Consider the following 26,950-nt stretch of genomic DNA (forward strand, 5'->3'; position numbering starts at 1 on the left):
ATTCTTTCACAAAATTAGCTCTTTTTGTGGCAATGAAGAAAGTGCCCTCTGCTCCTACCTTTTCACGTTTCATTATTCAGCATGTTTTTAGACACCATGTAATACCTCGATCATTGATCACTGACCGCAGTACCCAGTTTGTCTCATTGTTTTGGAAAGAAACATGTTGTCTGGATATTCAACACAGATATACTTCGGTTTACCATCCCCAAACCGAGGTACAGAGTGAACCAGCAAATCAAACCTTAGTCAGTACCCTCAGATGTTACGTCATGGAAAACTAGCAGAGGTGGACAGATCTCCTACCTTTGGTGAAATTCATCTATAATGACTCCTGTAACACCTCTGACAGAGATATTCCTTTTAATGCCTCCTATGGGTACCACCCTCTGTCTCTTCATATGTTATCATCCTTTGGTTATAAGGTTCTTTTCAGTAAAAAAACATATCCATTCTATCATGATAGGCTTACAGGCGGGTAAAAACATGAGTAACGCTCAAGAAAACGATTGTCGCCGTGCAGATAAGAGACCACCACCACCGGTATATAAGATACATTGTTAATTTGGCTTTCCACTGACCATATCAAGCTACCTGCATGTACCAAGAAATTCAAAACCAGATATATCGGTCCATTTCCTGCATCTCGTGTTATTAATCCTGTTCTTGAATTGGAATTACCATCACATACAAGATACACCCGGTATTTCATGTTTCACTCCTTAAACCAGATCGCACCTCTCAGGTGTATCCTCGGGAACCATCCTCTGCACTACCGGCAATGGGTGCCCAGGAGGAGTACGAAGTGCAGTATGTTGTAGATTCCTGCATCCCGGTTCATTCACTTCAATACCTGGTCTATCGCCATGTTATGGCTGCCCGGCACACGAAAAGATTTCATTGTTTCCTTGGAAGCCGGGCTCAGGGGCCCCTTCGCCTTGTCGGGGTGGTGTTGGGCTTGATGCTGTTAAGGCCCAGAACAGGCGCTCGCTTACACGCTCGCTGACTCCAGACTCGCCTGCGAGTGCGAACATACTGCGCAGAACATGTGGTTTGTTTGTTTATTTGGTATAGCGCAGAGAAACCAAACCCGCGAGGGTAACTGGGCGCAGGCAGTACAAGGATACTTGAGAACTTAGTTACAATACAAGAAAAGGTTGTACAGATGAGAGGAAAGCATATACAGGCAGTACAAAATACAGAAATGTAGATAGAGCACCAGGGTCCACTTTACAGCAGTATCACCTACCGTGGCAGCTACCGGACTCCAGGAGACAATCCCGGTGACTGAGGTTCTTCTTTCTCGCTAGACAAGCAACGTCGCAAGTCATCTGACTTGCAATATTTCCTAAGGTCCCTTCCTCTAATATGCAACTTGAGCACGAAGCGGAGTATAAAGCCCAGGGAATCCGGCTCTTCAGTGTTCTCACAATGGTCACAGTACACGGTGGCCAGAACCTGTGCATCTGGTTTTTCTTCTTGTTATTAGTTAATTAGATTTAGGTATAGGGCCTCGATCATTCATTGGCGTTCTTGAGGTTAGGTGCCTTCCATCTTGGGCTCCCGAACTTCTCAGATCCGATCCAGAGGGGGGTGTCAAGTAGCACTCCTGCTCCAGTACATGGGTCACACAGGTTTTTCATTCTGTTGGACTTATTGAATGGGAAGAGGGTAGCATAGCGCCCAAACTTCGAGGAATTCTTAGAAGTTTATGCGAGTATGACAGATCTGACATTAGGGCTTTACAAAAATCATAACATAAAAACACCCAACCCTTAGAAGACACTTTCCTTTATATGAAGGAATGGAAAGTATCTGCACGAAAGATGTAACACTTACTGTGCCATGGGATATTGTCAAAAATCCATTTTTCACAGAACATTTTCTTTTTTGCCACACTTTACGAATACTGAAATGAAAATGAAAAAAGTGAATTTGTGATTTTTAAAGATAAATACGATGAACATCTCAACTAAATGCCATCTCTCATCATACCATCCCATACTCACCCATCACTTTTTTTGTAGAGATTGCCACATCTTTCTGTTCCATGCTCCTTGTTCCCTTGAGGTTGATGTAAGCTGTAGGCAGTACTTTGACGAATTTGAGAATCCTAAAAAATTGTAAAGATTTTGTGAGTACCATAACGAATGGCACTTACTGAATTATATAAATTTAACAGAAAGGCAAAATAGCAACCATCACAAAAAGGAGAATTTGAGAAATGACCCATCTAGCGTTAGTGCATTCTCCCCAAATCTGAAGCACCCACTTTCCTTCAATAATTTTCATCAGAGGGGTTATACCTACTGTGTGTGTTTTCAAAATTCAGTTCTTAATGCTTAACATTTTTAGAATCTTTCCTCAAAAATCAGAAAGGAACTCTTTATTTCTTCTAATCCATTGAAGTACACTTACCTGCCTATAATCTCTAACTCCACCTCCACCTCAATCTCCAAAACAAGAGCTGAAGCAGAGGGGATAGTGTGATGGTCTGCTACATGGTGACCAAATCGCTGAGTAAGTTATATGTTAAAGTCATTTAAAAAAGATCTACCAGATTTTAATTAACCCAGGTCTTAGAAAGAAATACAGTGCCGATTTGACTATAGCAGTATTTTCGAGGCCAAGGGCCTGCAGTAAAGAAATGTCGGAACAATGGCTTGCAAGAACTGAAAGACATAAAAGCTCACCTTCATCACATGATGCACTGCAAGTTAGGTTAATGAAAACTACAGTCACAGAGCATTACTTTCTACCATATGCTATTCTATTAATTTAATGGAGTTGTATTTATCTTGTTTAAGTTATTTCTTTTGCAACTCTGTTTCTGTGCACTGGTACTGTTAGTGACCACTTTTATTGTATTGCTTGCATGTACATCTGTCTGCAGAATTTAGGTTCAACATTAGTCTATAGTTGGGCATTCATTATCTTCTCCAAATCCACACACTGCTCCATTGATTTGGAAGTAAAACGCTACTTGCCAGGGGCGTGACCAGGCGGCACTCAATGTAGACCTGCCTGCTGCAGGCTCCATCGTTCGACATTCCAAAATGATGCTTTACTGGCAAGAACAGTTCCCCCTACTGTGCTGGGAAATGGCCCTGGCTGTGGTATCCAAATTTTGTGAAGATTAGTGTTAGGGAGAATTCTCATTCTATGGCTAATTTCCCTTACCTATAGAGTCCCCCAGCAGCTTTGCTGAATTTGAAGTGTTTGTTTATTTTCTCCTGCTAAGAGTGAGACACTTTTTCCCACTCTTAGGCATTTTTGCTATGTGTGTGCTAGGCTATTTTTGTGTTTAATGTCTATGGGGTTTTTCTCACCTCCATAGGAACCATCTTTATTCACATGTGTTACACAGCACCCTCAGTGCAGTGACACAGGGATGTCGCGTAGCGACTCCCAAACATAGACTCCATACCCTGGGACTGACTACTGTCTGCCAGGGCATTTAAAGTCCCAATTGACTTTACTAGTCAATTGTTATGAACTAAACCAGTACAAACCATCTTACTATGGAGGTACTGGAAAGGGTTAATATTTTTCCCTCATGTTCATTTTCGAGAGGGTACCGTACAGTCCCTCTCTCAAAAGTTGCTGGCTTTCGACCGCAAATATTTTCTTATGGGATTTTCCCATTGGTCGAGGCTACCACTTTTTCTGACAGCCTCTAACATACTACTGGTGCATTTTAATATTAACTTTACTCCGGTAGATTTTATTTGCCATAACTTTAATATAACTTCTTTCTCGTGTCTTTCTCTAAACTCCTAACCCAGGTCGGGGATCCTTTGTACGTCCGTTTGGCCGGCTTCTGCCAAGAAGCCCTCCTTTCGGCGCCACAGAGTCTGGGGTGGGTCCATTGTGTGGGAGGGCGAGTAGGACCCCTGGACAGGGTTGCCTCGCAACCCAGGTCACACTCTATCCTGATAGGCTGGAGGGTCTCCTGCCAAGATGACCACTCCACTGTGAGCGACAGCTAGGCTGTATGAATGGGGATCTTTTTGCATAAAAGCAGGGTTCTGAGGACTGGAAGAGCAAGACGTCGCCACTGGAACTAAGAAGCCGAAGAGGAGAAAAGCCAAAGACATCTGCAACGTCTTAACCACCGGTGAAGCCCTGCTGCAGCATCTCGCCACTTTTCTCCACACGAGAGAAGATCTTCATCTGAAAGAGCCTTCTTCCCTTGAGCTGGTGGGGCCAACCAGTTTGCCAATCGCCTTCCCGGACCTGCCTTGGTCGAATCACCAGTACCCTGTACTCGGAGGCCGGATAGCCAGGCACCAGTCCACCCGGACCGCGATTTAAAGGAGCGTACCTTTTATATGTCGGACAGCACCGCGGCTGGTTTCATCCCTGGATAGTACAGTAACTCGAACCTTCCTCCACAACGAGAGCCTCTCTTCCTCTGCTGGATCCCCCGAACTGCAGGAACTACCAGGAACAACTGCCACTGCAGGAGCCACTTCTTCATTATAAATGTACATTGTTCCGCCAGGCTGCCCTTTCTTTGCGGTAGCTCTAAAGGTGTTTTAAATTATTTACCTACATGTTGGTTGGCCACCCCTCTCTCTTAACATTGTCTTTCACCTTCTGCATCCACCTTTTCGAAATCATTAACCAAAGACCTGACTGCAGCTACAAGAACATTTTGCTCCTGGGCCCTTGCCCTGTACCACCGACTCTGGCACAGGCCTACTGACTCAGGCTACATTTGTTAAAACTGCCTTCTTTAGATTGCTTCTCAACTAGAACTGTGTTGGTGCACCTGCTTCGTATAACTACCCTTTTTGAACCTTGTGAAATGCCATTTTGCTCAGTATTCATTTAAGTATTTCCTATACTGATGCACTGTCTTGCTTAAACTGGTTCACAAACTTAAGGGAAGTGTTGCTAGGGTGTGTAAGAAGCTATTTCTGAATAACTTGTGCTTTCCCTCCCTTTTGAGAAATTGATGGAGTATCCCTTGTGTGTGGTTTTCACTGTGCCGTTTCGCTCAGTTTTCTCTCTGGTTCACTTGGTCTACATTTTAACTAGTGAGTATGTATATTTTTCTTTGACTTATTTTAACTTGCTTGATGACTGTGATACATGTGTTTTATTAGAAGTGTATTAAATAAATATATATCTACTTTTTAATACAAAGCTTTGGTCAGTGTTTCCTTGTGCCACAGTGCTATAAGCCGTTTGTGTAAACCCGGAATACTGCTCATCTCCCTCTTGAGATAAGTCTGACTGCTCAGCCACAGCTACCAACTAAATGTTTGTGGTACAGACAGATACCAAAGGGGATTTATTGCTCTCACCTGTAGTCTTAATCTTCTGTAGTGCTCCCTAAGGGAACTGCACAGGATTCTGCCTAACAATTAGAAGCTGTGATCCGGCGATTCACAGAGCGGTGAGCAGGCAACTTGAAGTACAAGCGAGCTCTGGAAAAATGGCAGCCCTCCCGCGGCCCTGGTTGCTCGGGAAGGGGCTCAAGCGCGAAACCACGGTTGCCTATAAGTAAGACCTTAACTTGTGACCCGTCCATGGCAGGGAGCTGAACTGGCCCCGAAGTTGCAGATATCGGAAGCACTGAGCCTGAGCGCGCTGATTCCAGAGTTCTCTGAAATGAGTGAGGTGAGGGTGCTTTCCTCCATTCTGACCCAGGTGTGAGTGTGGAGTGTCTTGGAGACCCCCCCCGCCACCCTGGAACCTTGTTGTTACTCTGGAGGCTTTCGTGTCAGCTCTGCGCCTCAGAGGGGGAGTGTGCACAGCGCTGATCGCCCTACAAGGCACCGGCGTGTGTAGTGAGCCGGCAGGTGGAGGGGCAACTGGAGCCCATGAACTATGCACCATCATCACAGAAACGCCAATGGCAGCATGAACACCTAGCGCAGCAGATGCATAATACTTCATTTAAAACTAAACAGGACTATGCTCGTGGCACTGCCTTCACTATAAGCTCTTCTATTAATCCGATGACAGTGCTTCACAGGCACAAGAAGCGCTTATGGGGAGGCCCAGTGTGCTTCCGGACCTGTACCTGCCATGACACCGCAAGTATTACTGCGCATGAACTTCATATAAATGGTCTCATAACGGATCAGAGCGCACCTCCTTCACCAGATACTGCGCTTGATGTTGATCCCAGGGTGCGACGAGTTGCATGAACTGGCCACATTTATAACACCACAGTGAGGGCGCTCTGAGACCCTTAGCCCACCGAAATGCAGCTACAAACTGGGGCTTTGGACTTCTAAATACAGCCACCAACAGCGCATCAGCATACGCAGCCCAAACGCAAGTCCTGGCGGAGGACTCCTAGAGCCTGGCGTCAGAGAGGAAGGGGCAGAGCAAGTAAAGGGCAGCCATAATGCAACTGTTAGAGCGATTCTAGGTCGGTGGAAGGCATGGTCGCGCTCTCTGGCTCAGGAGCCCCAATCTTTACCCATCTATGGATAATAGAACGGAGCGCCACAGGAAAAGGATCACGCACGGCAGATTTGAAGGTGAGGAGGTATCAGCGTGACAGTTCAGTGCACTGACTACTTGCTGGAGCAATGGCTAAAGCTGGGGCTAAGTATAAAGGGGAGATAGCAAGACGCTCCTAGGAATGCCAGATAAAGAGAAGAGCGATACAGAAGTGCACGCTGAGGTCCATTCCCCTCCCCGATCTCAGTCCAGGCAAATCCTTTGTTTACCAAGGAAGATATGATGGACATGCTCGCCGCTTTAAAACATGATCTCACAATAGAGATTAAATCCACGAAAGATGCGCTTGTTAAAGACAGTTGCAGACCTTAATTTGCATCTTCTGGACTTGGAATCGCGAGTGAACGATGTTGAAAATACGCTCTGTGAACAAGCGCACGACCAAGCGGAGCTATCCAACAGAATGTTGGGGGTCGAGGAGCAGCTAGACCTGTTCTGGGCCAAACAGAGGACCTGGAAAAAGGTCACAAAGAAACAATGTCCGCATTCGTGAGGTGCCGCGTCAAGTGCAACATCAAGACCTGTCAGACTAAATCAGTGACCTGTGCCACTCTGTCAGATATCCCAAATACAGAGGTTTTGGAGCTAGATAGAACCCACCCAATCTACTCTTCTAATCAGCAGCGGCATAATCCATTATCTGACATACTCTCAAGAGCACACTATTTCCAGAAGAAGAAGAGATCATGATGGCAGACTGGAAGGAGGAGCCGGTAGAAGAACAAGTTATTTTCTTACCTGGTAACTTTTTCGATGGAATGGTCCGACGACGTATTCCATATCTATGACAGGTAAAGTCCACAGCTGTGCTGCTTTGGAAAATCTTTGGCGTCTGCGTCGATGAGCCGCCCCCGAGGACCTCCTCCGACGGCCGACGTCACCCGATGTGATAAAGTAGGACGCACGACGCCCATAGCCTCAGTTATAGTTTTTTCCCAGAACGTGTGCCACCAGTTTTCTGCCAGTCAGACACACAAGGCCTTCCGGAACGCAAGCTGCAATCACAAAAGAAATTCTGCAGCGGGGAAGGCAGGGAGGGAGCGATATGGAATACGTCGCCGGACCATCCCATCGAAAGAACGTTAACAGGTAAGAAAGTAACTTGCTCTTCGAGGGGATTGGGTCCTCCGACGTATTCCATATCTATGACAGACTCCCAAAGCGGTACCAAGCAAGGGGAAAGAATTTAGAATACAAATTTAGCATGCCCAGTCAAATTGTGGAATAGAGAACTGCCTTGCCAAAGGCCAGATCTTGCCCTCTGATGGAATCGAGGGAGTAGTGACGTACAAAAGTATGTACTGAAGTCCAGGTGGCTGCATCACAGATGTGACGAATAGGAACTCCCCTCTGCAGGGCAGTAGACAGCCACTCCCCTGGTAGAATGGGCCCGCAAGCCAGCCGGAGGGTCCTTACCCGCCAAGCAGTAACACTCGGAGATAGCTAAAATAATCCAACCAGACAGTCTGTTTCGTCACAGCTTGTCCCAAACGCATTCCAGCGTAACCAGTGAAAAGTTGATTGTCCACTCTGACCCGGGACATGCGCGAAATATAAAAGCTCAACGCTCTCCTAGGATCAAGCCTATGAAGCCTCTCCTCTTCCTTACCAGGATGTGGAGGAGGATAGAACGTCGGAAGAACAACCTTCTGGCTCAAATGAAATTCCGAAACCACATTCGGAAGAAAAGAAGGACGAACTCTAAGGACAACCCTGTCCTTCTGAAACACAGTGAAGGGTGGCTTAACTGAAAGTGCCTGTAACTCACTCACTCACTCTGCGAGCAGAAGTAACCGCAACCAAAAACATAGTTTTCAGAGTCAACAGCCTCAAAGGGAAAGAATGTAAAGGCTCAAACGGAGCACCCATAAGAAACTTAAGAACAAAGTTCAAATCCCAACCTAGCACCAAAAAAGGTGACGGAGGGAACACATTAGTGAGCCCTTTCAAAAACTGCGAAATTAAAGGAATCTTAAAATAGGAACACTCTTCAGACGAGCGCTTAAATATGGACAGCGCCGCCAGGTAACCTTTAATCGTCCCCACTTGCAAGCCCCTGTGGGCCAAAAAAAGCAAAAAAAACAGAACCATGGGAATGTCACATTCAAAAGGATCCACATTCTGAACTCTGCACCAGTCGCAGAACTTTCTCCAACGGCAACGGTACAGAGACTTAGTTGCCGGTCACCTGGTCGAGAGCCACACCTCCATCAGGTCTTCAGGGAGGTCCCAATCCTTATACCTCAACCTTTCAGAAGCCAAGCGTGAAGATTGAGGGATCTGACCTCTGGATGGAGAACCTGACCCCCCTCCCCTGAGAGCAGATCGTTTTGGTAAGGAAGACGATGTGGAGGGCAGATGGACAAGTCTAGAAGGTCCGGGTACCACGTCCTCCGGGCCCACGCCGGAGCAATGAGGATCATCCAGGAACCGAACCTCCGTAACCTCCGCAGCACTTGCAGGATGACGGGGACTGGAGGAAACGCGTAGAGCAGTGGGAATGACCACTCCACCACAAACACGTCTCCTAAGGCTCCTTTTGGAAGGAATTCCTACGAGCAAAACCTTTCGCATTTCCGGTTGACACTGGAGGCGAAGAGATCCACTTGAGGGGTCCCCCAAAGGGCGAAGATCTCCAGGAGAATCTCCTGAGCCAGCTCCCACTTGTGAGAGATCGAGCTCTGCCTGCTCAGAGCGTCCGCCGTCTTGTTGTCTCCGGCCAGATGAACAGCCGAGATCGAAAGTTCCTGCTGGATGGCCCAGAATTCGAGCTGCATCGCCTCCCTGCACAGCGGAAGTGACCCTGCCCCCCCCCTTTTGTTGAGGTAGTGCATGGCCACCGTGTTGTCAGTTAGAATCAGGACACTCATCCCGCGCACAGTCGGCAGAAAAGCCTTCAGGGCTAGCCTGACGGCCCTCAGCTCCAACAGATTGATATGGAGTCTGGACTCCGACGGAGACCAACGACCGCTGACTGTCAACTCGTTGGCATGAGCTTCCCATCCCGTGAGGGATGCGTCCGTCACGATCGTCACCTCTGGCCAGGGCAGCCAAAATGGGGCCCCCTTCATCAGATTGCCCTCAACAGCCCACCACAGAAAGTCCCGGGCCACCGAGGGCAGCACCTGAACAGGGTCCGACAGCCTGCCGGAGGACTAAGACCACTGGAGCTTGAGGGCCCACTGCAAAGGTCTCATCTGCAGACGAGCCTCTGGCACCAGAAGAATGCAGGATGCCATGAGGCCGAGCAGTCTCAAGAACTCGGACGCTGGGAGATCCTGGGCAAACAAACTGGTGCACCATCTGCTGAATGTGAAGAGCCCTCACCTGAGAAGGAAAACACTGCCCCAGGGACGCGTCGAGCACTGCTCCGATGTACTGGAGCCGCTGCGTTGGTGTCAAATGGGACTTCTTTAAATTAAGGGAGAAGCCCAGCCTGTGAAGGGAGTGGCAGGTGACGGACAGATGATCCAGGACTTGCTCGGGAGAGCTCCCCCTGATCAACCAATCATCCAGGTAGGGGTAGACGTGAACCCCCCCTTTACTGAGATGCGCTGCCACCACCACCATGAGCTTGGTGAAAACCCTCGGGGCGGAGGTCAATCCGAACGGCAGGACCCGAAACTGAAAATGCGAGTCGCCAACCGTGAACCTCAGGTACTTCTTGTACTTGGGATGGATTGGCACATGGAAGTAAGCATCCTTGAGGTCGAGAGACACCAACCAGTCCTGAAGTTAAAGGGCCTGGAGGACTTGAGAAAGAGTCACCATCTTGAACTTGTCCTTCCTGAGGAGTTTGTTCAAACCGCGCAAGTCCATGATGGGTCTCAATCCCCCGTCTTTCTTTGAAATAAAAAAATAAGGGGAATACCATCCCTTGTTCCTCTCTGCTACAGGCACCGGTTCTATGGCGCCTTTCTCAAGCAGGGCTTGAATTTCCTGCACAAGGAGCGGATCCGGACTCTTCAAAGAGAGGTTCCCTGGTGGATTGTCGTGAGGCCTCTGCCGAAAGGGAAGACAGTAGCCGTGGGTTATGATCTCCAGAACCCACACATCCGAAGTAATGGCTTGCCACTCTACAAGATGCTGTGCCAGCCTTCCCCCAACTGGCTAACCATGGGACCTGGCCTCATGACTGAGTGGTAGCGGCTGCGGCGTTGCCGGAGGGTAAAGAGGCAACTGCCCGAGCGGCCTTGGCACCTCGAGTGCCTTTATTTCCACCTCTGGCACTCTTACGATGGCCTCTTTGACTGCTAGTTCCCCTCGCTTTACTGAAGGACGAGTAATAGTGAAAGGAACCTCCCCCTCCATTGCTGTCCCCTAAAACGAAAAGGCGGAGGTTGGCGAACTGCAGCGCCCAACGACTTTGCTGCAGCTTTGGAGGTCTGCAACCTCTCAAGGCCCTCGTCAGCCTTGCTGCCAAAAAGGTGTTCACCGTCAAAGGGCATGTTGAGGAGCCGGGATTGCACATCAGGAGCGAACCCAGACTTCCGCAACCACACAAACCTGTGCATTACGGTGCTCGCCGCCATGGACCGGCTGAGACAGACCGGCAAGTCCAAACCCGACTGAACGGCCTCACACACAGCATCCTTGCCATCCTGAACCATAGCAAGGAAACCATCCCTTTCGTCCCCTTCGGGAATATGTTCAGCCACTAATGCAACACAGTTCCAGAGTGTGTGTGAAACGAGACAAGGCACATATGGAGTTGGCCCCCTGAAGCGCCATACCCCCTGAAGAAAACACTTTCTTCACCCAGCTGTCAAAACGTTTGTCGTCCCTATCCGGAGGGATGGTAGGATATGACGCCTGCTTTGCCGGGGCCGTAGCCGCCTGCACCACCAAACTCTCCGTAGTGGGGTGCCTAGACAAGTAGCAGGGGTCGCTACTGGCTGGACGGTATTTCCGCGACAAAGACTTCCCCACTGCCGGGAGACTCTCTTGAGCAGTCCAAGCCGCCGCCACCCTTCTCTGCAGAGCCGTATGAAAAGGCAAAACCGGGTCAGTGGGGGGACCGAGGTCAAGGATGTCCTTGAGATCATCCTGAACAAACTCCCCTGGGGGAGCTGACCAACCCAAGTACTCGGTGACCCGTGACATAAGGCGCCGATATGAAGAATCGGCATGAGTGCCAGGCTCCGGCCTACAAAACTCCACCTCCTGAGAGGTGTCCAGTCCACTGGCATCATGCAGCGACTGCCGCAGATCATCAAACTGGCTATGGCCCGAGATAAGGTCATCTGGAACCGTAAACTGAACCAAGCCCCCATCAGAGCCTTCATCACCCTCTGAAATGTACTCCAGGCGGGAAGAGGAAGACCTCTGTGGACCAAAGCAGTGCCTGACCTTAGCCATAGCCTTTCTAGGGGCAAACCTCGTGCCACGGGGCCCCTCCGACACCACCGCCTCGAAAGGCGTTGAGGGCGGCGAACGAGTCGGCGCCGACAGAAAAGGTGTCGACGCCAGCTGCAGCGCCGCCAGCATCGGCGGCGTCGACACGGGCCTCGAAGCAGGAGCTCCGAGCGTGTCTCTCGACGACCTAGGCGCCGACGGCGTCGATGACCCCCTCGGAGGCGGAGCCTCGAGAGAAATCGTTGACGACCTCGGCGCCACAGGCGTCAATGTCTTCTTCGAAGATGGCACAGGATCACGCGGTCTCGAGCGCGTCCAGGACCGGGACCTGGACCTGGACCTGGAATGGGCATGGCGAGAACGGCTACCCTTGTCCGAGCGGGACCTCTCCCGCGAGCCGTGCCAACCACCCGAGCCCGAAGGCGTACGGGCAGTGTCTCTCGACCGGTGTCGACCGACCCCACTCGGAGGCACGGACGGACCGGTGCCATGCGATTCAAGAATCGCTAGCATCTGATTCCCGAAGGAAGCCCATTCCTCCGGTGTCGCTTGCATGGAGGGATAATCGACCCGCCGACGGGCGGAGTCCTCGGAAGAGGACGGGGAAGGCGACCTATGCCGGCGCTTCCGGGAATGCCTCGAAGAGGCGGAGGAGTGGCGAGACCGACTCTTGGAAGGAGACCCACTGGACTTCCGACGATGACACGGAGTGTCACCCCTCGAGTCATCCGTACGAACAGGTCTTCACAACAAACCGAACAGGTTCAACGAACCGAGAATTGAAAACAGCAAACTCCAACGAGTCGAGGCGTACCAAGATTCATGAAGCGAACACGTTCGCGGAAAAAATGGAACTGAGGCTATGGGCATCGTGCGTCCTACTTATCACATCGGGTGACGTCGGCCGAGGTCCTCGAGGACGGCGCATCGACGCAGGACGCAGACACCAAAGATTTTCCGAAGCAGCACAGCTGTGGACATTACCTGTCAAAGATATGGAATACGACGGAGGACCCAATCCCCTCGAATTCCTTCTTTTTATTTCAAGACCTCTCACCCAGGACACTTGCGAATAGTTGAAGACTGCATGTAGTCACAGCCTGGCTTCGTTCCCGTAATATCCATTACCGTTGGGGCTTTCCGTGCAAGCTGCTATTAGAGTACCGGAATCAATGTTACTCTATCAGCTCTGACGAAGAAGCGGCCGAGTTGATGGACGCTGTCCCAGACTAACTTGGATGGCAACGAGACAGCTACCGGCACAAACCCAGAACCCAGAAGCAGCACCAGGAAGCCCAGGCGGAGAAGGAATTCTACACATTCTGGACTAGGGGTTGAGTCGGGGCACCCCTGGGGGGCTCTGACTTGATGATACTGGGCCCTCTGGGTCTAAATGCTGTTCTGTCACATGGGAGCCCACGCTCCACTTCACAGAAGGCCACTTCTAGTATTTAATGTTATCGGGCCAACGTTGGCGCAAATGTGATGGAGATCATTGCATGGTTTGGGGGATTATAGGGGGGAGAGGTGTCACGAGGGAATTGCACCCACTTTGAAATTTCACAAATGTTTATAAAGTTGGGTTAAGGGCAAGTTTTCAGGGTGATCTTGCCCCTGATTGGGGAGCTATTTTTCTATGTTTTTCCCTTTTTTTGGTTACACGGGGGCCCTTCTGGATGAAGGCGCTATGTTCCTCATGAATTGGTACTCCTCCGGCGATTGGGTTGTCCTGTGGGGTTGGCTTTTGACCTCCTGTTGAACATGGCAGACCTTAACCGCTCATGCCTGATCCTGAATGTGCGTGGTCTTAACTCACCGATAAAGCGAAAAGAATTATTAAGTAGACTCTCCTCTCTGGACGTTGCCCTGGTCTTTTTGCAGGAGACCCCATCTATTGGTTGGTGATGAACAATGGCTGCGCATTAGACAAAACCCAAGGGCGTATTTCTCCGCAATTGGTCAAAAAAAGCAGGGGGTCGCCATCATGCTTTGCAGGGGCTTATCTTTGAAAGTGGTCGGGATCCTGAGGGACAAAAAAGGGAGATTTGTACTGCTCAATTCTCTCATGAATGGCCGCCAGGTAACCCTGACCGTCATATATGGCCCGAATGATAAGCCGGCTGAACTTTTGGTGGGATTCTCACACACACTGGCGGAATTTGCAGTAGGTGAATTAAGTCTGGGTGGGGATTCTAACTGTGCTGTAAACCCGGTGATTGACAAATCCTTGTTCCCCCTAACCGTCAAGACAAACGTAACTTCTATGCCATGACAACATTACTATATGAACACTTGCTGATCGAGGCATGGCGTTTCCCCCATCCTGGCGAAAGAGATTTTACTTTCTACTCAGCCGTCCATAAGGGTTTCTCCAGATTGGACATTTTCCTGGTTTCTAATACACTTATTCAAGTCATTAAAGGGGTAGATATCTAACCAAAGGCCTTCTCAGATCATTCTCCCCTTAGATTGACAGTAGACTTGGTCCACTCAGCCTCCCGGGTTAAGCCCCCTTGGAGACTTAACATGATATTGTCTAACATAGGCCTGAAAGCCCGCAGAGGGGATGCCATAAAAGACTATTTCCAGGACAATGACAGAGGTGACATGGACCTTCGAACAAATCGGGATGCTGGGAAGGCTTTACTTCGAGGGGTCATTATTGAGCAATCAGTGGCATGGGGGAAAAGCGTGTAGGTAACAGTTAATACTAGAGGGTAGTACACATGAAAGAAAAGGAGTACATATTGAAGGGCAGTCGGCGATCTTTGCGCGACCTCAGGGTGACCCAGCAAGCTCTGCAGGTGAACCTGACTGGGAAGGACAACAATCGATATTGCAGACAAAACAATTTGTTTTATTCTAAAGGGAATAAGGTTAATAAGCTGCTGGTAGCCAAATTGAAGAAATCAGTCATGTGAAATTTTATAGAGGCATTGAGGGATACAGAGGGGAAAAGGGTTGTCACGGAGGAGGGTGAAATTACAGGTTCTAGCGGATTTCTAATGGTAGGTCATTCCAGGCCCATGGCACAATCGCATAGAAGGCTCCAGTAGTGGCTTTCTCTGTTCTACACTTGGGTATCATCAACTGATCCTGCTTGCTTGACCTTAATGTTCTACTGTAGGTTTTAGTCACTAGCAAAGCTTGGAGATAACCCAGCATCTTCCCCGGTTTAAACTTTTGCGTGATGACCAGCAGGCGAAAACAAATTCTTGCTTCGATCAGGAGCCAGTGAAGAGCCCTTCTAGCAGAAGAGACATGATCTCTCCGAGAAAGGCCCATTACGGCACTAACAGCGCCATTTTGCAAGACCTGCAATCTCTTACAAAGAGATTTGTTGAAGCCCATTAGTAAGCTAAAGCAGTAATCTATCCTTGATCCCACAATTGCTCGGACCAGAGTCTCTGCTTTGGCTTGATATGAGAGGCCTAATGTGTGCAAGTAATTTTGTATAATAAGCACATGAAGACAAAATACCACTGACATGAGGATCCATAGTAAGATGTTGATCAAAGGTGGCCGGCCCCCAGTGTTTTGACTTTCTTTGAAGCAATAATTGTTATCCCACCAATATCAAAGCGGTCATACATAGGGCCTGATTTCTGGATCATGTGGGGGGGGGGGGGGGGGGGGGGCAACGACCAGCAGCTCTGTTTTACCTTTGTTCAGGGCAAGTTTGCTATGCACCATCCAGGTCTCGATCATACCATAGATCATATTAATCAAAATTTCATCCTGTGTATGATTGCCCGACAAGGAGATCAGACACTGAGTATCATCAGCGTAATTTGTAAAATGTACCCCCTCGTGGGCTAGCATAGTAAAAAAAAGGTACCGTGAACAATTATATAGGCATGGCGAGGTACATGATCTCAATGAGCTTTGCCTCAGCTTCTTGATAGAAAACTCGACTCACCTGGTTTTTAAGGAAAGTAGAGGTCCATTGGACTGCTCTGGGTGAGAAGTTAGCTACCTTCAACCTGATGGCCATGATGTTATGGTCCACCAGGTCGAAGGCAACAGATAAATCTAATAACATCAGTAGGGAGGCTTGCTTGGTATCGTCCCCTAATAGGTATTTCAACGGGGAGGGGGTCGGTGGGATAGCTGTAATTTCTTCCAGGATTTCCGCAACTTCTTCCAAGAACGCTGCTACCTTGGGGCATGACCAATACATACGATATGAACCTGCGTCAGGTGAATTACATTTCATACAGTTCCCCATGCATCCCTCCACAAATTTAGATAGTTTAGTGGGGGTGTAATGTAACCGATTAAGTACTTTGAATTGAATTAGTCTCAGACCAGAGTTTAAGGAAACGGTTTTAGTGAGCTGACAGTATCAGCCATTTTTCTTCATTCAGTGTGACGCCTAGGTCACATTCCCAGATCTCTTTTACAGTGTTGTGAGAAGTAGTGTGTGACTGAATTAGGTTATACAGAACTGAGACCCCTTTTTTCCGCCCATCCGTCGCTACTATAGCTCGTATGCATTCATGGGTAGGGGGTTCTGCAGGGAATGTTGGAGATTTGGCATCCAGGGCAAATCCTGAACAGCTTGGATCTGGGCGTCGAGCTCCCTTTGTCCTGGGCCATGTCCTTGAGGTAGGCCGCAGATCTTCCGGAATCCTCCAAGAATTGTAAACTCGATGAAAACTTCACCCTTGAGGGGCGTAGAAGAATTCCGAAACGGGTCCCCGTTATCAGAAGTAGAAACGGTGGAGCTTGAGGCTCGATTAAACTGAAAAAATTAGGAATTCTCCTGAAAAAACGTGAAAACGCTGTAGAAAAACTCGAGAGCTAAACGCGAGGACTCCCAACACTTGAGCGTGCAGTAAAAATCTGAGGATGGTTGCCAGAGGCGGGGCTTAGGGAGAGGGCAGTCATTGGCTGGGGGCAGTATGACCCAGAGATCAGTGATTGGTTACTACTAAGAAAAACAGATCAGAAACGAAACTGATACTGATTTTTTCTTTACCGAGGATTCCCAGCCTGACGACGTGGAATATTAATGAGCATGTGAATCCATGCCAGACCCCATGCTGGAGAACTGGAATCGCCTGAATTGCCCATTTCCCATTGCGTCAATACAGTCTTTCAGATCGATGTATATACCTTCTGGGAATATATCCCGCATTTTGAATTGTTTGGCTGGGTCCCGTAAGGTTTTATCAGATGTGGGTTTGATATCAGGGAAGTTCCACAAGGGGATTTCTGGGTCGTATGGGTTTTCCACCTCAATTCTCTTGTATATCTTGGTCCACGCGTGTGCAGTGGCACTGACAAAGTCAAATTCACAGGTGTCTCTGTGATGGGGATTAAAGATGATTGATCGGACATCAAGGAGGGAGGCTGCAAATTTCTCAATGGGTATATATGTGGAGCTGTTTCGTTGGGGTCGTACTAGTGTTCAGCGAATTGTGCCTGTGATGACTCAAAATCTGGGGCTGCGATACTGCCGTTTGTAAATGGTTCTGTAAGTTTATCCCATTTCATTCTTGCAGTCTTCCCTGCCCCATACAAATGTGGTGGCTATTGATTGCAGTTTCTTGAAGAAGGTTTTGCCAGGCCTTATAGGTATATTGCTGAAACAATAAAGTAGCTTTGGGAGGACAACCATCTTCAGGAGCACAACACGGCCATATAGGGAGATAGGGAGTATGGTCCATAATTGCAGCTTAGTGGTTAGTGTTTGTAGTACATCTTCATAATTGTCTGTGTATAGTATGTTTTTGTCTTTGGATACCATTACCCCTAGGTAACAAACCCGGGTTGGAGCACACTTGAATCCGCCTATGTCCGATAAGTCTTGCACGGCTGGGGGGGTTAAGGGGAACAATTCCGATTTGGAAATATTGATTTTGCATCCAGAGTATTCAGCGAACTTGTGGATATCTGTCATTATTGGTTCCAAATTGGCTCTGGGGTCGCGGATATATAATAAGGGGTCATCTGCATACAAGGAAATTAACTGTGGGGGTCCTGTCATTCTTATGCGCCTGTGTATGTGAAATTACTGGACGTATTGGTTCAATTGTGAAGGCGAATAGTATCAGGGAAAAAGGACATCCCTGTCTGGTTCCTCTGCCCAGGGTGAAGAGATTAGAGATTGTCTGGTTGGTGAGTACACGTGCCTCTGGGTTGGTATAAAGCAGTCGGACGCATTTCTGAAAATAACCACCCAGGCCGAACCGCTTAAGTACAGAAAACAGGTAGGCCTGTGAGACTGAATCAAGCGCCTTTTCGGCATCCAAGGCTGCAACTACTGCATCTGCTTTCGGTTTGATCTGGGCCTTCACTCCAAAGAGTCTTTGCAGATTTAATGCCATGGATCGAGTGGGGATGAAGCCCGCCTGATCTGGATGGATGAGGGATAGCATGTGTGGAAGTAGTCTAGTTGCGAGTACTTTAACAAAAATCTTCGCTTCAGTGTTAATCAGTGAAAGGAGTCTATATGATGACAGGTCATGCGCTGGATGAAAGGTTTGAGGAACACTGTAATCACTGCTTCTCGCATGGATGCGGGGAGTGTACCTCGTTCCATTGCCTCTTCCCATACGTTTAAGAGCATGGGGGCTAGCTCATCTTGGAATTCTTTGTAGAGTTCCACTCCTAGGCCATCTGACCCGGGGGCCTTACCTGATATCAGCGATTTTATAGCAGCTGTGATCTCATCTAATGTTATTGGTGTGTCTAGTGCGGCATGTGTCTCGGGTGCGATGGTTGGGAGGTTTATGTCCCAAAGGTATACATTGATCTCTTCTGTGGATCTGGTCTCACAGTTGGAGTATAGGGTTTTGTAGAATTCAGCGAATGTAGTATTTATCTCCCCTTCCTGATTAACCACCTCCCCTTTTGGAGCTTGAATGCTGGTATTTGGGCTACGGTGTCCTTCAGCTTTAAGCATATTAGCTAGGAATGTCCCAGCTTTGTTGCTTTCACCATACCTGCGGGCTCTAGTGGAGGTGGCTATATAAAGGATTTCTCTATCTGCTAGTTCATAAAATTCTCCCACCGTTGCGTGCATTTCGGAAAGAGTTTTCTTCTTGTGTGTAGCGCTGTATTCAGTTTCGAGCCCCATTAGGCTGGTTTCCACTGTAGTAACTTCTTTTTTTTTTCATTGGGTGGAGGGCAGGGCAAGGGTCAGTTAGGAATAGTTGGGTCATAATCTGCCTCAGAGTGGAAGCAGCTTGTGTGGGTCCTCGGGGGGGGGGGGGTTACAGTAGTTCGATCTAGTGATGTATCAAGGATCATGTTAAAGTCTCCACCCCATAGTACCTGTGTATCTACTCCCATGTCCAGTTTATCTAGTATCGTAAGGTAAAATTCTGGGTCATCTATGTTCGGCCTGTATGTGTTAACAATTACTATATTGTGGCCAGCTATCTCTCCCCACACTAAAACAAGCCTGCCGTGTACATCAATTATACTTTTTTGATATCAAAAGCCCAGTGACGGGTGTATAAGGGTTAGGACCCCTCTGGATTGAGTTGAGTATTCTGTACCATATCTGAGGGGACCCCATTTAGTTAGAAAACTGGAATTCCCCTTTTGGATTGCGTGCATTTCTTGTAGTAGTAATATCTTGGCATTATGTCGTGTAATATAGGCTGCAATCTTCCTGGCCTTAATAGGGTTGTTAAGCCCTCGCACGTTCCAGGAGACCAGTTTTACGGACAGCCCTTTATGTAACTGAGTGTTATGTGCCATTTATAGGATCGTTATCCCCCATGAAATAATAGCATACAGCCGATCGGGCCACTTCTGCCGCGCTACAACTCTCTGGTTTTAAACCTGTAACCATTTCATTTAACCTTAGACCTTTCCCAACATGTATTGGCAACATGCCCATGGTAGAACGTTCCGCCATCCCTCCCTCCACACTCACCCGCGCCATCAACCTAAACCTGATGACGCTACCCATTGTATAACTTCTGGAACTTTCCAGAGGTGCGTGTGTCGTGGTCCACGACTGCCATAGTGGAGCCACACTCATCCGGTCAACAATACCAGTGTTTATCGACGCCATCTACGCGCCCAACTTATCATGCCTTGCAAATACTGAAAAGGATATTGTGTCCAACATGTCTATTCGGCCGAGTCTCGACTATCTTCTGCGGGTTTCCAGGTGTCTGTTATGATCAAGTCTTTGTCTCTGTGGGGGCAGTGGGATCATAGCTTCAATGTAATCCATGGCTGCTGCAGGGTTTTTGAAGAAGTGTGCACGTCCTCCATGTTGAATATGCAGTTTCGCTGGAAAAATTAAAGCATGTTATGGGACCTGGCGTAGGCGAAGTTGCTTCTTGACCTGATCGTATGATCTTCTTTGGGCTTGTATTCCGGCTGCAAAATCAGGATAGACCGGGAGGTTATCCCCTTCGTATCTGTGAGGGCCCATTTGCCTTGCCAGTCAGAGAGCTGTGTCCCTGTCCCTGAAATTAAATAGCTTGGCAAGTATGGTGCAAGGAGGGGCACCGTGTTTGGGCACTGGGGCTAGCGTGCGGTGGGCTCTTTCAACCAGGAAGTGTTTGGAAAAAGCATCATCTCCAAATAGGGACTTCAACAATGACTCCATGTGTCTCCATGGGCCCTTTGCAGAAAGACTCCGCCACTCCTACAATACAGATATTATTGCGACGGGATCTGGATTCTAGGTCTTTGCATTTTCCACGCATCTTGCTCATCTCGCTTTTCAGCAGGGTGATGTAGCGCGTATTCTGCCCGATGAGTCCTCGTTATTGCTGATCCTAGCTTCTGCCTCCGTCACTCACGTGCTTTCCTTCTCGACCCGGGCTTTCAAGGAGCTGATGGAGACTACAATGTCGTGCAATTTTACATTGACCGCCATGCACCCACTCTGTACCGTGGTGAGGAGCTGTTCATATCTAGCGGATTCCGATGTTGCTGTAGGCGGTTCAGTTGGTGGTGTAGGCATTGTGTCTGCGGATTGACTACTTGTGTAGGAGTCCATCGGTCCCGTTTTCTTTTTCTTTGAGACCACTCCTTTTGGCATCGCCGGTGTGCGTCAGGCGTAGGTGTCGGACAACCCGCCTATAGCCATTGTGTAAAGGTTCCAGGCTGAGACACCAAGTATGTTGGTTTAATGGATCACCCTGAGTTCCAATCTGCACCGTGGGTGTGGATCGGGGTGTTCCTCCTGTTCTACAGTTTTCCGCCTGGGTCTGTGTGTGGATGGAGCAACGTTTTAAATGGGGGGTGGGGGGAGAACAGTGCAAATCAGGTGCATCGGATCGCAGTGTGCTAGTTGTAGGTCGGGTCTGCGCTTTCCTCAGCTGTATGTAGGATATGTAGAATGGACTATTGCGTTTCAGGACGTATACACTACTGCAGTGATCACTCCAGGTACTGCGGTATCATTTGGATGGGCTCTGCTCTTCCACGTACCAACAGTTATGACTTTGTCTAACATTGCGATATTTAAAAGAGTTTTGTCTCACGTCCTGTTCTGAATGCAGTTTGTAGCGCAAGGGATCTTTTACCTGTTGCTTTAATGTTCGGGTTCAGTTGGGTAAAAATCCACCCCACCACGGTGCTTAGTTCCTCTGTAACACATCCCCCGCAGTATTGTGGAGGTACTGTGATGCAGCACTATGGTGTGAGACCGCCCGGGCTTGTTAGCTTATAAGATATTGTTTACTGCTGCAGGGGTTTACTCGCCCTGTTGGGTTGCACATTGGATGGCAGCTTCGGAATTGTGTCCTTCGGAGGAGGTTGTGTTCGCGTGCTCACCCCAACACAGTTTGCAGCCAAGGCCACAGTGGACCTGTTGATCTCCGGTGTCGCACACGTGGTTCACAATTATTTGTTACTCGGCCGCCGGGTACCGGCCCGGGTCACGCACGCCTCGGTACAGGAGCTGTTGTCTCCCTGTATTCTGCAGCTGTCCTCCTAGTGAAAAGGTGCCTCGGGGCGACCTGTGTTACGGATCCATGGGCATCGAGCCACGGGCATTTACCACAGCCGCTCACCTTGTATATGGATATTTCGGCTGGGGCATCCCGATGCTGCCGTCGGTTCAGTAGTCCCCTGCGCGCCGCTCTCCGGCTTGACGAGTCGGGTCAGGGAGGATTCACATTAGTGTCATCCCAGGGCGGCCGCCAGTCTCAGCCCTTATCGAGTGTTTGGCACGCAAAGCAGCCGTGCAATGGCTGGGAGGCCGGTCACATGCCTCCGCTCTAACTGCCGCTGCCCAGGGTTGCAGGGTCATGATTACTAGATTATGTGGAGGCGGTGTCCGGCGAATGCAGGAGGGCAGTGTTGCCACATTCTTCTGGTGTCTGCATGGAGCCCTGCCTACAGCCAGGCACATGGGGCCTGTGGGTTTTTTACAGCCGGGGTGTAGATTGGCCTCACCACGGTGCTGCTCTTCGACCGCCTCTTCCCGCCTGATGCGTTGGCGTTTTCTATGGCAAATCTTGGGGGATTTCGTCTGGGTTTTCTCCCAGCAGGGTACAAGGTCTTCGGTCACAACTACACCACTATTGTGCGACCCAGACAGCACCAAATTAGGATGTTTAGCAGGCTCAGGATATTTGCCGGAGAGGAGCTCCGCACCTAGGCTGCCATCTTGAGTGCACGCAACAGCGCCCCCCGAAAATAACTTTCTTGATTTTGGACTGTGGTTTGTAATATCCTGAATTGAAACTGGGGAAGGGGAATTCAACCCCAGGTCACAAGGATTCATGTTTACAAATGTTCTGCTTAAGTGTAACTGTTATTTTATGGAGTTTAAATGGCCAACTAATCCCTGTATTACTTTGGTGTATGTAGGAGTGTGAGGGACAAATACCTTTGGATATTAGATCATTTTCCTTTAGCCTTAGTTTGACAGGTAGGAAAATCCATGTTAGGTTAGGGAAAGATCGGCGTTTGTCTAGCCCTTATTTAATAAAATGGCTACTTGTGAGAAAACGATGTACTTGTCCGTCTCACATTTATGTCCCATCACAGCCCACAGAGAATGTGTGGAAGAGGAACAAGTATGGTGTGACACTGCTACAAGCTGCACTTTGATGGGTGTATCCGCCAGACCTGACCTAGCCAAGGATAACAGATATGGTAGGACGTCTTTAGGTTGTGCACACATCAGCAGGAAAACTGTTTCCACTTACTGTAACGCTTACCTCTGGGGCCCTGCAGGAGTGCCTGGTCCGATCTGTACACACCTCCGGATGTTGCCCAAAACTCTCCCTCCCCCTTGCTTACTGCAGGTTCCAAACACCCAGTGGTCAGAGAGGCAGGAGTGATCTGGAAGGCTGGTTGCGTTGTGCCTCCCGGCGTCTTCGCCAATGTCTTTCAAATTAGTGGTTATGCTGGGGCCCAATTTCCTTCACTGAGACTTCTACCACTTCTGTTATGATTCGCCCCAGTTCCCTCACTGAAGCGAGGTGGATGACTAGTTGCTCCACTAGGTCAATGGAATGTCCAGTCCAGCTGCGACACCCACAATCCACCCTTCCCGTATGGGTAAATGTTCCAAGTGTTAATGTCTTTCTGTTTATTTTGCCGTCCATGCGCGGTGTTCAAGGATCGACGGAGGTTGCAGCACCGTCTTCCATGCACTCAATTGACATGGTGTTAGGGAGAATTGTCTGTTTAGGCTGAATTTCCTACCTAGTGAGTCCCCCAGCAGCTTTGCTGGACTTTTGGGGTTTATTTTTTTCTCCTGCCAAGAGTGAGACTCTTTTACCCTCACTCTTGGGCATGATTTGAGTGTGTTTCTCTGAATCTAGATGTGTTTAATGGGCTATGAAGTCTTTTACTCCACAGGGCTTCATGTGTTTTTGTGATGTGTGTTACACAGCACCCTCAGTGCAGTGACACCGGGGTGTCATAGTGACCCCCCAGTATAGACTCCATACCCTGGGACTGACTACTGTCTCCCAGGGCATGTAAAGTCACCATTGACTTTACTAGTCTTAAATTCTGAACAGAACCAGTACAAACCATCATATTGTGGACGTACTGGCTGGGGCAATTCAATTGCCCCAGGGTCTGTTAGTCGAGGGGGCACGTCTCCGTCCCCCCCTGATCGAGTTTTGGCTGGTGGCAGTGGATACTACTTTTTATATTCAACCGCGAATATTTTCCTATGGGATTTCCCATTGTTTTAGGCTACTATCTTTATTTAATTATTTACGGTAGCCTCGAACATACCGCCGGTTTATTTAATTAATATTAATTCTCCGGTTGGTATCTTTTGCCAAAACTTGATTCTAAAATGGCGTTTGTGTTCTCTTCTGTGACTCCAACCCAAGTCGAGCCCTTTGTTCCACTTTTTGGCGGGCTTCTCCACAGAAGCCCTCCAAAGTGGTGCCACTCTGTCTGGGGTACTTAGGAGGGGAATTTAGGCACCCTGGACTGAGTTGCCTAGGCAACTCAAGTCGCACTCCATCCTGATTGGCCCAAGTGGTGAGCCGGCCGGCTCACCACTTAGCATGTTTGAGTGACAGCTAGGCTGAGTGAATGGGGGTTTGCTGCATAAAAGCAGGGCTTTGGGGACTGGAACTTCAGAAGTCGCCACAGGACCTAAGAATCCGACGAGGGAGAAGCTGAGCGGACCTGCCACGACACCACCACCGGTGGAGCCCTGCTGGACTGCCTCATCACTTTTCCCAACGACAGAGGAGATCTCCCGCCGGAGAGTCTTCTTCCTTTGACTGGTGGGGATAACCAGTTTCACCGTCTTTTCGCTTTCCCGACGTACCTCGTGGCCGCCTTGCCCGTGCCAAGCACCCCGGAAACCGGGATACCACATTTTACCACGACCGCGAAACAAAGGTACCACCTTTAACCGGAAAACTGCGTGGCTGGTTTCTTCCCTGGTAGTGCAACGACCTTCATCTTTTCTCCAAGTCAAGATCTTCTCTTCCCCTGGACGATGACGCAACTTGCACCCACTACCAGGAACAACTGCCACCGCTGGAGGATCCTTCCCACTTAAGGTACCGTGTCCCGCCTGGCTTCCCTTGCTACCGACTGTACGGGGTAGATTTAGTCCCCGGCTTTCGAACCTGGGTTAGTCTGGGACACCCTGGCTAAACTTTCTTAAAGCCTCTCTACACCCTTTTTTTGAACCCTCTGCAAGACTTTCTAAGCATAGTGTAACTGTGTGATCTTGGGCGCATTTGTGCTCTGCTCTCTCTACGAGTGGGTCCAGCCTTTGGACTTTGGCTCACCAGTGACTTTTTTGCTCTCTGCCTTGCTAACAGTGTTCCTGAATCTTAGAGTGGTGTACCTTTTCATATTCTGTCTTTTTCCCTCCCTTTCTCACAAACTTACCGGAGTGCACTCTAGTTAAGCGCTCACCTCTGTATGAAAATAAGTGGTGTTTTACTGTGACTTATCTGATAAGGAAAAAGGGGTGTATATATTACAATAGTAACTGTGTTTAGAATATTTTACAAAAAGAGTGCTGGAGTGTTTCAACTGTGTGTTTTTAAATAAATAATTATATACTTTCATACCAAAGCTCTGGTCAGTGTTTGCTTGTATTATTGTACCCGAGTGCCTATTGTGTATACTCTGCATACTGCCTAACTCTTCTTGAGGGAAGTCTGACTGCTCAGCCACAGCTACCGGATAAATCTGGGTGGTACAGACTGCTACCAAGTGGGTTTACTGCCAACACCTGTAGTCTTAAATCTTTTGCAGTGGTCCCTAAGGGAACTGCACAGGTTTCTGCCTAACACTTGGTAAGTATGCTCGGGTGGTGGGCGGGATTAGAACAGTTAAAACGGTATCCGCTTACCCTTATGTCTTTTGTCTCTTTTTTTAGATGTTGCGGTGCGCAAAGAGCAGAGGCGCGAGACGAGTCCAGATGATGGTGAAGAAAAACCGAGCCGGAAGAAGTCTGCGGTCAGCACTCATTCCAGTGAGTATTCCAATGGATCTGCTTCGAGCCGGGTGGGTCCATGCTGCTCATGTCGTCTTGACACGTAGTGCAAAGTTGGTTTCAGGATGTCTTGACACGTAGTGCAGAGCTGGATTCCCACGAGGAGCTCCAGAGGCAGGCAAGCGTCATGCTAGCAGCCGGAGAAAACGCTAAGTACCGGGTGTGGCCCAGGGCGGGGTTTATATAGCCCTGGGCCCACCGAGAACCACTAGACCATCAGGGAAACTTGTATCATGGCCCTCTAGAGGCCATATTGGATCCTGTCAACGGATCCAGTCCCGGGGGCCATTTTGGATTTGCGCCAGGCAGCTAACTTCTCGTTCCAGGTCCCTCTCTGGACCTTGGGATTGGTCCGGAGCGTGACACTTACTCTTGTAACAGGCAAGCATGTAAGAAGTGCAAGCACTTGCCAGAATGTCCCTAGTCTTGTGGAAGCAGAATATCCCCAAACTGTAGGAGCATAGGAGCCAGACCGTCAGCTTCAGGGAGGCAGGATCAGGGTGTAGCACTGCGCACTCACTGCTGGATAGAAGATACCACAGAGGAGGTAGCTTCATCAGCGGGGCAGAAGACAGGGCAAGGAGGTCAGAGTACGAGAATGGTTTTGGCCAGGCTGGGGCCACCAAGATCGGTCTGCACTGTTGTCTGAAAACAATACCTGAGCCACTAGGGGAATTGGATAAAAAGCATACAGGAACTTGTGAAGGCATCCCCCATGTCCTGATCCAGCACCCAGTACCACAGAGCCAGGGCCTCTGCTGACAGATCTGGTGCCACCCTGCTTACGGACATAAAACATTGCAGTGGTGTTGTACATGAAAATCCAGACCACCCAACCACTGAATTGTTGAAAATGGGTCATGCTGTTGAGGCGTAGATGGAACAGGCAGCCTGTGCTGTAGCTCGGACACCAAGGACTGCAGAGTGGTCAAAATGTCCATGGAGATGTCTCTAGGTGGCTCCACTGGATGGAGAACCTGGCTTGGAAGTAGGCCAGCTGGAATGGCAGGAGGCAGACCTACTTGAACTGGAACCGCTTTAGGGGGAGGCATGGCCGACTTAGGACTAGAATGTATAACCTCGATATCGTGATCCTAAAAAAAACACTGCTGGTTCCTCGATGTCAGTGTTGAGGCCGTGCTGAAGAATCGCTTCAGGCATGGTCGCTGACTTACTCGGCACAGCAGGAGTCAC

The 26,950-nt window shown here is 49.0% G+C and overlaps 1 protein-coding gene across 3 annotated transcripts in view; it reads right to left on the bottom strand.

Moving 5' to 3' along the window:
- ASAP2 (ArfGAP with SH3 domain, ankyrin repeat and PH domain 2) overlaps nt 1–26,950 on the bottom strand; it is a 2,176,645-nt gene that overhangs the window by 1,212,060 nt on the left and 937,635 nt on the right. For all 3 annotated transcript variants that reach the window (XM_069606005.1, XM_069606004.1, XM_069606003.1), the window contains exons 10-11: nt 2,010–2,113; nt 1,840–1,909 (exon numbers count right to left, since the gene is read on the bottom strand). In XM_069606005.1, coding sequence (XP_069462106.1) covers nt 1,840–1,909; nt 2,010–2,113 — 174 coding nt within the window. The remainder of the gene's footprint in view (nt 1–1,839; nt 1,910–2,009; nt 2,114–26,950) is intronic.

This window comes from Ambystoma mexicanum, chromosome 4p (genome assembly GCF_040938575.1).
Source record: "Ambystoma mexicanum isolate Mex_15411 chromosome 4p, UKY_AmexF1_1, whole genome shotgun sequence".
Taxonomy (NCBI): domain Eukaryota; kingdom Metazoa; phylum Chordata; class Amphibia; order Caudata; family Ambystomatidae; genus Ambystoma; species Ambystoma mexicanum.